At 26.7% G+C, this 12,258-nt stretch overlaps 1 protein-coding gene across 1 annotated transcript in view; it reads right to left on the reverse strand.

The window, feature by feature from the left end:
• Window positions 1-12,258, reverse strand: part of LOC107440706 (palmitoyltransferase ZDHHC8) — a 38,790-nt gene that overhangs the window by 4,894 nt on the left and 21,638 nt on the right. The window contains exons 6-7 of the mRNA XM_043053382.2: window positions 10,058-10,149; window positions 6,067-6,208 (exon numbers count right to left, since the gene is read on the reverse strand). Of these exons, the coding sequence (XP_042909316.1) occupies window positions 6,067-6,208; window positions 10,058-10,149 (234 nt within the window). The remainder of the gene's footprint in view (window positions 1-6,066; window positions 6,209-10,057; window positions 10,150-12,258) is intronic.

Raw genomic sequence — 12,258 nt, forward strand, 5'->3', positions numbered from 1 at the left:
GCCCACATTGGTGACCCGGACGTGATTTGAACACGCAACCTTATGATGGTGAGGTAACCTTTCATAGATGAAGGTTGACATGGTCGATAACAACTATCCCCACAAAGTAAATAAAATAATTTAGTATAGACAAAATATTTTCCTTAAATATACCAGATAGCCCTTTGAGGGATCCCCATTTTTTTTTAAAAAGACAAAAATAAAGAAAAGAAAAAATCTCTGTGTTTTCCATTTGTAAAAAAAAAATTCCCTGTTAATTTTTGAATTTTCTGTATTATTCAGGTATCTGAGTGGCAACCTTGTTAAGATATCACATAAAACCTGCATCCACTCGCTTTCCAATAAAATAAAGGAGAGAAAAAAAATGTATTTAAATAACAAGAGTCATATTTAAATGAAGGGAAAAAAATTTAAATCTTTTGAAACATGTTTTAATAAATGTTTAATGCCTTAAGATTTTAAGATGACATTTAAGATAACATTAACCTTAAGAGAAATTTTTAAGATAACATTTTAAAAGCCTAAAGGAATAAAAAATAAAACCTAAAAAGAATCATTTTTATAACCTGAAAAATCTAAGAAAATGTATAAAAACTTGATGATATAAAATTGTGAATTGAGTTTCATTTTTGTAAAATGACTAAACTCCTAAAAAATTAGAGATAATGCACCTGAATGGTCCCTAAGTTTAAACTGTCAAATTTTGCAATCTGTACTCAAGAAATTAATTAAAATCAAAATGATGTAGAATTAAAAATTCAAATCTTTACATTCTTTTAATTGATTATGAATATTTCAAATTATTGATATAAATTGAAAACGAGATATTCAGAATCAAGAATACGAGGGGAAAAATCTAAAAATCTGGACAAAGTATTTTTTAACAAGAAAATCAGGATTAGAATGAACTCTCATGATTTTAAAATAGGGCTTCAATAATCTTGAAATGAAAACACAGTGAGTAAGCCTTAATACATTTTCATACAAAAGTAATTTAGTTGATGATTCCATAACTCCTCATTTAAGAATTCTATGGCTACTGTTAGGGTGCATAGCCAAATCTTTCAACAAAAATAAGCACCTTTTAAGCATTCAAAAAATACATTTAAGCACTATTTAAACAAAATGCAAAATAATTTTCTTCTCCTATTTTTGAAAGTTTGTTATAAATACATTAACAAAATTAAAATAATTTGGACATTACGTGATCATGATAAAATAACTAATTTCTGACAAAGAACTGTTTTCTTAATTATAGCCAACATAAAAATAATTTATACTCAATTTTAAAGATATTTAATACTAAGTGCCTCATTCTATTTCTACATTTTAATTGATTTAATTATTATTACTTAAAAAGATTATAAAGTGTATTCTTTAGATTTAAATAAAAGTTACTTATAAAAACATATTACACAAAACATTAATGAATTAATTATTATTCATCATGCCAAATTTATAAAGATATGCAAAGAATTAAGCAAAACTCCAATAAATTCATATTACAACTGTAAATTAGTGAATGGCACTTTAACAAATTTTTATTATTATTTGTTACTTGGTTCAATATTTCTTAAATTAAATGATTAAAATTGAAGATAAAATTTTTTGTCAGAAGTGAATTTTCACATGGTCCCTACATTCATATTTGACAAATCTGGGATAATTGAATATTTTATTTCAATTGCTTGCAAATAAAATCATTAAGAGATCAATTAAAGTTTTTTCATAAGCAGGGGTTTGTCTAAGTTTTTTTTGAGATCTACCTATTTTGTGAAAATTTAGACATAATTTATGATAATTAAAAATTATATTGGTAAATTTCTATATTGGTATACTGGTAAATTTCTATACATTTTCCCCATATATTCAAAAATAATTTTGCTATCGTATACTCTTGGACTTAAAATTGTACTCACAGTTAAAAATCCATAAAAATCATTGCCCATAGCTAAATTTCAACTTGAATTTAAGAAAAAAACATGCATTAACAGTACTAATACTAAAAGTTATTTTAATTATGAGAACATTTTAGACTAGGTTAAATTTTTTTTGCACATAACCTTGAAAAAAAAAAAGATTTTTTTTCCTCTTTAGAAAATAGAAAGTAGATGCAAAACTAGTACAGATCCTATTTAATTTTCAAATTCTAAGTGAAAAATAATTAAATTAATTTATTCATAAGAAATATTGTTTATAACATTTAAATCCATAACATTACATTTATAACTAACATTGTTAATTCAATTCAGGATCATCCCTTATTTTGAGTGAAACAAAATCTCGCGTGAAGAGGAGGCAAGATTTTACGAGAGGCGAAAATAGGGTGGAACCTATTTGAGAGGTTTGGGGGAGTTCTTAGCCTCCCGGAGGGAAAAAAATCTTCACTCCCTCAATGTGCACTTGCTAGTAGAAAATTATGGGAAACAAATTTACCCCACCTTCCGTATTCCTCTCGCTTGCCTCCTCAGTGTGTGGCCGGCCTAAGTGATAAAAGAACCACATTTTGTTTTAAAAAATTGAACTGAAAATTTTTTCGCATCAACTATAGTGATAAAGAAAAATTAAGGACATTTAAAAACCTTGTACCAAAATTAAGTACTTTTAAGGGCCGTTATTTTCCAAAATAAAAATTATGCAGTTTTTAAAGACTTTTAAGGACCGTGGGAACCCTGTAAAATATTAAAAGTCCTTCACATTTTAAAGCCTTTCCTCAAAATATTATTGAGTTATCTCATAAAACAATTTAAGACTACAGAAAATTTTAAAAGTAACAATACAATAACTAATAAAAAGTATGCAATAATTAAAAAAAAATAAAATACGAAAGTAATGTCTTTTTGCATAATTTGTGGTAAAAATCAACGTGGTCATTTTGGAAAAGAAAAATTGAGCACTTTTAAAAAACACCCAATGAAATAAGCACTTCTAAAAAATAAAAATAAGCACCATTTAAAAATGCAATGCACACTGTATAATTAAGTCCAATATTTTTTCCGGTTTTATAATGATGGCTGATTTTCTTTTTTGCTGTATCCTTTCACAACTATTAATTCGCCCCACCAATCAAGTCAATCAATATATGAAATTGATTTAAACAGATTTTAAGATAAAAATTTTAGGATAAAACTTTTAAATAAGTCAAAATGTCAGCAATCCAATCAAAATATGAAATTGATTTAAACAAATTTTAACATAAAAATTTTAGGATATTAGGATAAAACTTTAAAATAATAAGCCAAAATGGAAAAGTGGTAACAGCAGCTAAAACCACATTTGTCTTACAGAAATAATTTAAATAAAAAGTTAGAAACCAAAAGTAAGCAAAATAAAATTGTAAAGATATATATGTTAGCAAAAATAGCACTTCATCAGGGGACAAAGTCTGCTAACACACTGGAGCCCCTCTGTAGTCAGTGGCTAAACCAAAAGCTTACTGTGCCCCCAAGACCCTCATAATGGAAAACTAAATAAGAAAATGCAATACCTCAAAAATTCAAATATTGAAATCAAGATGTAAAACTGATAATACACAAAAAACACAAGTCAAACGAACAATGAGAAAACACTTATAAGGACACTTCTACATCTATGAAATATAAAGATAAGGTTAAATTAGAATAGCCAAAAAAATAAATAAATAAATATATAAACTGCTTGATTTTTAATGTTGATGTTGTTAATTTACGTCGCACTAGAGCTGCATAATGGGCAGATTTTTACAAATTTAATACATACATATATATATATATATATGCATATATATAGTGCAGATCCCTTTCAAAAAACTTGAAAATGAGAGTGAAACATTCAATGATTAAAAATCATCTATTAAAGTGCAGTAAAGCATATTAATTATCCAATAAAATACATTTTACCATAAAAAAGAGACACATGTCAAGGGAGAAATTGTCACATACAAATACAGTCAGACCTCTATTTAACAAAGTTGCTAAATCTAGACAATAAGTTTGCTATATGGCAAATTCGTTAAATAGAAAATTACCTTTTGAAATACTTAACAGAAAGCAAGTTTTATATTCATAAACATTAGACATAATTAAAATAGCAATTGATAAACCTTTATCTTGTAAACTAGTATCTACTATTTATTTTATAAATCTTAATCATAAAAGAAATCTACAAACATGAAAAGCAAGAAAAGAGCAAAACAATATCCAGTACATGCTACATACATTTTCAACTAAAAAAAGCTAAATTTATGCATAAAATTATAGCTGCATTTATTATAAAAGTAATTTTAAACATACATTACCACAGGCGTTTTTAAGTTTAAGTAATACTGTTAAAATCCGTAAATTTTGTCTCAGTTTTTCGTTTGAAATGCAAACAAAGAAGGAAAGGAATTTTACTGCTTTCTCTGAAAGTTAACTGGCTACAAAAAACAACTCAAGGTCATTTCCCTCCAAAAATGCGTTAACAAGTTTAAAATGTTTTTTTTAATTTTTTGGGGAAATAGGCAAAGTAGATCTCAAAAGTTCGTTAAATAGAAAATTCACTTTGCAATTTCAAAGTTATTTTATGAAGAAATTTCTAAAAAGTTCTTGGCCCCTCGAAAAAAATAGCAAAATAGAGAAATTCGTCTGCATTTAATTTTTTTTCTAAATTAATGAAAAACTGCAGGAAAATAAATACAAATTAGGGATGTAACGAATATTCGGCCCTTTTGCCGAATACTGAAGTCATTCAGCCAAATAATGAAGTTATTCGGCTGAATATGAATATTATTAGATATTTGGCTGAATAAATTCATAATAATAAATTCATAATAATAAAGAAAGATATTTTTTTAATTGTGCTTTTGAATATATTTAATCATGAATATTGCAGAGTTACATTTCACTGCATTAATTAGAAAATCTAACATTTACTCAATTTAAGTTGTATAATACATAAGTGTATTTAATAATGTCGTTACATAAATAAAAACGTTTTCTTGTCGCAAATTTATTATCATATGTATTTAAACAAGCATTGGAATCTTTTACATTAAAATACAAATATATATAGTTTGTTAAATAGAAGTGTGAATACTATCTGAAATATAGAAAGTTTAAAAAAGCAAATTTGTTAATATTTATTTCATTTTTAATTTAAAATTTGAAAATTACTTTAATTACAATCAAAAGAGAAATTTTTAAAAAGTAAGTATTCGGCCTAAAATTTGGCCGAATATTCGGTATTCGGCCCCATCACTATTCGTTACATCACTAATACAAATCATTCATCAATAGAGCAAACCAATGTATACAGGGTATCTGCTACATTTTAGATTTTCTAATTCATGACTAATTCCTAGAATTTTCATGAGTTAATGAAGTTACTATTTTCTCCAACAAAAACAGAACAAGAAAAAAGCATTATAATAACATAAATTGAAATGATAGAATGACCAAAACTATTATACTCAGCATCTTCATATTTATACATTTTAAATTTAAAAAATAGAGTAAAGAAAGAGTTGAAGCAATAAAATAGCTGAAAAAAATACTAAAGCAAATAATTTTTTTTTGCAGAATTATATTCTAAAGATACTTTTCTAATTCATCTGAAAGGAAAGAAATACCCGATTTTTCTGTTCTCATTTCGGAATAAAAAAATTCGCCAAATGACTGGCTTGCTTCAGCTAGAATTTTAAATTGATAAAAAAAAAATAATAATAACAAAATTCTGAAATCACAGAAGTTTAAAAGGTATTTCGCTCTAGAAATGATGATTTTTCCCCTCATTTTTTGAAGAACACCATAACTTTTAAAGAACATGATAAAAACCTTTTATATTTTATTAAAATATGACTGTGAGTGGAGATTTTATTACAAATTCAGATATTCGGAGCAGATTTTTTAAATTCCATTTAAAATCTATGACTTTCCATGATTTCCTTTAAAAATTGGTTAAAATCATGACAAATTTTGTTCAATACAAAAATTCATGACTTTCCAGGTGTGCGGATGCCCTATGTATATCAATTTTAGAGTCCGCATTATTAAAATTGAAAAAGTTAGTAAAATAAAAGTTTACATGAAAATGGAGAAAAATAGTTACTTTATTGTATGTTGCATTTACTGAGCGCATCACATTACTATTATCCATATAAATCTTGACTTGGTTTTCAACCATTTGAGCAGAAACTGATGGGGCAGCAACAGATAATTGCTTCTTTTTTTGCTTTTTAAAACTCTTGTACCTACAGAAATAAAGCACTTTAATGGAAAAACAAAAATAGTAAAAATTATAATTCTATTTTTCAGTTAATAAACATCAACTAAAGTTAAAAGAAATTTTTATTTCCTTAGTAAGGAAAATGCTTTAGCAAAGCCCATGAGGTGTTAACTTAACACTTGATTATAGGATTAAAAGACATTATGCAAAAGAGAAAGATATATTACCTTTTGACTGCAGATCTTTACACATTACTCTATCAGACCTTTAAACACTTAAGTGATATCTCAAAACTTTAACACCCAGCCCCAGAAAAAGGTCTATTAGGGTGTGTAGCCAAATCTTTTAACAAAAAATAACCCCCTTTAAGTACTTTTTAAGCACTCAAAAAATATTTTTAAGTACTATATACATTAACAAAATAATTTTCAAAGACTTTACATGATCATGATAAAATGATTAAGAGATTTTTCTGTTCAATATCAGAGGGTGGAAAATGAAGCCTGAAATTGAGAATATCTAGCAAAATGTAACAGAGTTGCACATGAGAGTGCAATAATCTCACCGAACCTAGGTTAGTAGATGCGCATGCGGACTCGTAAGTATTTCATCAAACATGTAAAATGATTTTTTTTTTCATAGGCCAACAACCAATGGTACACTGAAATAGGTTGTGGTTGAATAAATTGCGCTAATGCTGAATAGAACAACGTCAAAAGCATGCTTTTACATAATACGCAGAGGAAATCAACATTCCCTTTTCAAAAAAGGAAAATTAAGCACTTTTTAAAAACACCCCATGAAAAAAAGCACCTTTCAGGACCTTTAAAGAATGAAAATTAGCACCTTTAAGCAATTTTTAAAAGCACTATGCACCATGTCTATGTCTACATGCAAAAAGTGTCAAATTTGCTTAGACAAAGTGAATATTTTCTTCTTAATGGAGTACCATTAAGAAAAAAATAGCATAGTTAGATAATATGGATGCACACACACATATACATTGGAAGAGATTTTCCAATTTTGTGGATACTTTCATATTTTTTGTAATATTAAAAAAAAAGTATTTATGCAATAAAATAAAATGTTTGCATGGAAAAAATAAAATAAGAAGCAGACAACAATATAATCATAACTTATGCTAGGTAGAAGGTAGTTTAGTTGGATGTGTGCTGATATTGAAGAAAAAAGGGTTTAAAAAAAACTCAATTTGCCCTAAAATTAGCGATCCCATCGCTAGCAGACAAACAACTGGATATGACTATCATTTTACAACAAAAATAAACAATTATGGTGACAGTAGGAAATCTTTTAATGTAATTTCATTTGTTAATAAAATTGAAACATAGTTGCCTAGGTTTAACAAGCAACATTAAATTTGGATTTCGCGGCGAAGACAAAATAAAGAATGATAATAAACACTTAACACTACACATACTAACACTTTACAATACAACACACAATAACTGATCTTTTTATTGGTTATGGTATGTTTATTGTGTTAAAAAAGGAAATTTCTGTATATTAACTCAGGATTCCCAGCATATTTATCAATATATAAGAAGCATATATATCAATTTTGAATTGTTTAATAGTTGTAGCAATTTTTTAATATGTGCAGCCCAAGCAACCAATGGAAATAGTTTGATCGCTACATTGTGATTTATATCAACTTGAGTATTTCAATTTTTTTAATATTGACAGTATGCTCTTCAATTTTTAAAGACTGAGACCAGTCTTTATTTCATGTAAAATTTAATCAAGCATATCAAATTAATTGAAAAAAAAATATTTAGCCTAACTGTTTCAATTTCAAAAACAAAAGATATTTTTATTACCTCAGAATATCAGTAATGTATTTTGAACAAAATAAAATCTTTTGTAGTACATTTTGACAAATAACAAATTAAGATTGAGCAAACTTTATTTTCTTTAAAATAGATCATGAATCACAAGGCATGACATTTTAAATTGTGTAAATATGATTCACAATACCTAATTTTATATTGTGTGTACATCAAATTACACCTGATTTTTACAGCAAAATTCAAGGACTTTCAAGTACTGTGGTAACCCTGAACAAGAATTTATTATTACTGCTTTACTTTTTTTTAACACAGGTTGATTGATGAATCCACAACAGTCCTAGAACTATATATGTCACTTGAAACTTTTTCATTTAAATCCATTTTCGGTCAAATATAAATCGCTAATCATAAGTTTTTTGAATATGTACTAAATAAGTAAAATATCAAGACCAAAGATGTAAATTAGTAAACATTTAATTCAAAAACAGCAACACAGAAGAAAATACACCACATTTCAATAATGAAAACAGCAACACACCTAAAGTTTGAACTAAGAAAAACAACTGAAATTGGCTTCAATACAGCTTTCGTTAAAGTATCGAATAATCCATTTATACAGATTAAAATTAATTTGATAATCATTATTTTCTGAATTATTTTTAGATTCTTTTCTTTCTTTCATTAAGATTTTGGATTCACCCAAATGAAATACAAATAAGTAATTTTTTCTTAATCCAAACATTAAAATGTAAACATTCAAACTTTGTAAAATTGTAACAAAATAAATAAATAAATAAATAAAAAAGATAAATTGTACATCTTTGTAAAGGATTACTTTGTAAAGTGCATATTTAGGATCAGTACTTTTGAAAACTTTCCTCATTATTCAAATGACTTTCCTTTCATTTCAATATTTAAATGTCAACAACAGTTCTAGATTTTGGATTCACCCAAATTATGTACAAATTTTTTTTTTGAAAATGCAAACATTAAAATGTAAACACTCAAACTTTTTACATTGAAACAAAAATAAAAATAAATAAATAATCGGATAAACTGAACATCTTTGTTAAGGATATACTTTGTAAAGTATATACTTAGGATTAGCATTTTTAAATCTTATGAAAACTTTTCCGATTTAGGCATCACTTTAATATTCACACACCTGCCAACTTTGGAGAAATAAAATAACGGAGATTTTACTAACATTTTTTGGCTATAAGTAAAGTTCTGATACATCATGCATAATCATGTAAGTCAAAATTGAAAATAATATAAGCTCTTACAAGCGAAGTAAAAAATATGTATATAAATCTTAATCTGAAGGAGATTTTTTTAAACCACTCTTTATAATTACTTAAACTATAAACACTCAACATATGGCAATACTGGCAACAGCACTATCTATTAAGGAATAAGAAGTATTTTCGCCATTAGCATATATTTCATCGCCAAAATTCTTAATTAAAAAATTTCTTACTACTAATTAAATTCCTTCAAAAAATATGGAGAAATTTGAGAATATTTGGGTAATTATGAATTAGAAGTATTTTTGCCAACAGCGGATATTTTATCGCCAAAATTCTTAATTAATAATAGGTAAATTCTTAATTAAAACTTCTTATTTTTTATTAAATTTCTGCAACAAATACAGAGAAATTTTAGAATATTCGGTTAAACAGGAATAATAAGTATTTTTGCCATTAGCGAATATTTTGTCGCCAAATTTCTTAATTAAAAATATTTAATGAATAATACCAATCATTAATTAATAATTGGTAAATTCTCAAATAAAATTTCCTAAACAAATGCAGAGAATATGATGGTAAACAGGAGAGAGTAGTAAAATACTGAAGTAATCATTAAAAAACAGGAGAGTTGGCAGGTATGTATTCAGGTGTCAACAACAGTCAAGATTCTGGATTAACCCAAATTATGTACAAATAGTTAATTTTTTTTTTAATCCAAACATTTAAATGTAAACATTCAAACTTTTAAAAGTTTAAAATTTGTAACAAAAAAATAATAATAATCAGATAAATTGAACATTGTTGTAAAGTATATACTTAGGATATTGTGGACCACAAAGAGTATTGCATATATTCTTCCAGCAACCTTTTGAAAAAGGATTATATCCACCTCGGAACTTTCCAGTTACCTGTCAAAGAAGGAAAATAAAGTCATTCAATAATAAAATAAGTTACATGGCAAAATTTTTTTTTTTTCAAAAGGTACTAAAGGTTATTTATTCCATGTCCAAAACCATATTATTTATTAAGTGCATTCTGAATTTACAGAGGAGCCAAGGTTTTTGACCCACAAATTCCAAAAAAACCTAAGCTCAAATGCTTTTTGGGGAAAGGAGAAGGGCACATATTAAAATTAATTTTATTTCTGATTTGACTTTCAATATTTTACAAAAAATTTGGAAAAAAAACTAGACATGTATTACTTAGTGGCATTTAGTGTAAATATCAGCCATATTAATTCTTGAATTTTCTAATTAAATCTAGTTTATGTGTATATATATATACATGCACTTTCCCTATTTCCCGAAACATTTCAAACTTGTTAACGCATTTTATGGGGACAATGACCTTGAATTAATTTTCGAAGCCACTTAACTTTTAGAGAAAAAAGCAAAATCCCTTTCCCTTCTTGTTTGCATTTTAAACGAAAAACTCAGACAAAAGTTATCAGTAGCAATTGCATTTAAGAATGCATGCGGTAATGTATGCTAAAAATTACTTTTATTATAAATGCTACTCTAATATTATACATAAATTAATCTTTTTTTTTAAGTTGAAAATGCATGTAGCATGATAGTGTAACACTGGATAATATTTCGCTCTGTCCCTCATTTCTATGCAGATTTCTTCTATGGTTAAGATTTATAAAATAAATAGTAGATATTAGTTTACAAGATAAAGGTGTATCAATTGCTATTTTAATTATGTCTCTTGTTTATGAGTTTATAACCTGTTTTGTGTTGTTTAAGTATTTCAAAAGGTGATTTCCGATTTAATGAATTTTCCATATAACAAACTTATTATCGGGATTTAGTGACTTCGTTATATAGAGGTCCGACTGTATATATATACATTTCGGCCCCAGCCTTGGTAACTAACAAATCAAACGCACTTCAGCAATGCAGTAAGAACGTCATTTTAAAACAAAATTCCTCTAGTTACACTCAATGTGCACTTTTGTTTTCACATTTTGCAATCTTGTTACAAAAATATTTTATAAATCATTCTTGAATTTTTTTAAAAAAAAATTCTACCCCCCCCCAGTTGTTTGTTATTTTTTATCCTAATTCCCCCTTTTTTCACATGTCTGTAATTTTCTTTTGTTTTATCTTCATTTTGAACTTTCAAATATATATAAATATATATGTATATATAATCACAAATAATCATCTATCAAGTGTCTGAATAAATATTTCATTCATATGAACACTTCAAAGATTATATTTCTATTGTCTTTTTTTACCCCAGTTGTGTCAAATACAGTCTTCAAATTGATAAGAAAATGAAAGAAATTTGCAGTGTGGTAAAAGCATCGAGAGCATTTAAGACCTCATTTCAGCTTCTGGGGTCTCATAACCTGTGGTGTCTAGATAAAAAGATGCCGCTGTCCGAATGAGCAGTAATCTTTTCTCTCATTTCAATGTAAAGAAAATGCAAGGTGACAAGAGAAAGACAGATACTTCAGTACTGAAATAGCTTAACAATTTTTTTAGTTATGGATAAGGCAAAAAAATTTAAGTGTCTTAAAAACGGTGAAAAGTTGCACCCCCCGTCAATATAAAGCAGAATGATTATAAATATTTTTAAATTTAGAAAACATAGTATCCTGTTTGAAGAAATTGAAAATAACATTTTAGGGCAAAGTTAACTGTCCACATACGGTCCCACTTAATTTCAGAAAAAAAATTCTTACTTTTCCAGGTATATCAGGAAAATGTCAATGAAATTTGACATGCCATGCACTAGATAACTTTTATTTTCTTATTTATAACTCCGAATATTCGCTTTTCTGAGCAAAAAATTTTGAATGAGGATAAAAGGTAGAAAAGTTTCACTAAAATGTGAAATTTTAATAACAAATATTTGTAATGGATGTTAGAATTTTTTAACTCGAATCTCAATAACTGACTACTGTTGATGACAATTCTAAGAATAGATAGTTCTCAGGTTTAACATAGAAATTTTTCAGGTTTTTGAAGGAAAAAAAATAGTAATAATAAATAAATGCAGCATTCCTT

This window comes from Parasteatoda tepidariorum, chromosome 7, assembly GCF_043381705.1.
Source record: "Parasteatoda tepidariorum isolate YZ-2023 chromosome 7, CAS_Ptep_4.0, whole genome shotgun sequence".
Lineage (NCBI taxonomy): Eukaryota > Metazoa > Arthropoda > Arachnida > Araneae > Theridiidae > Parasteatoda > Parasteatoda tepidariorum.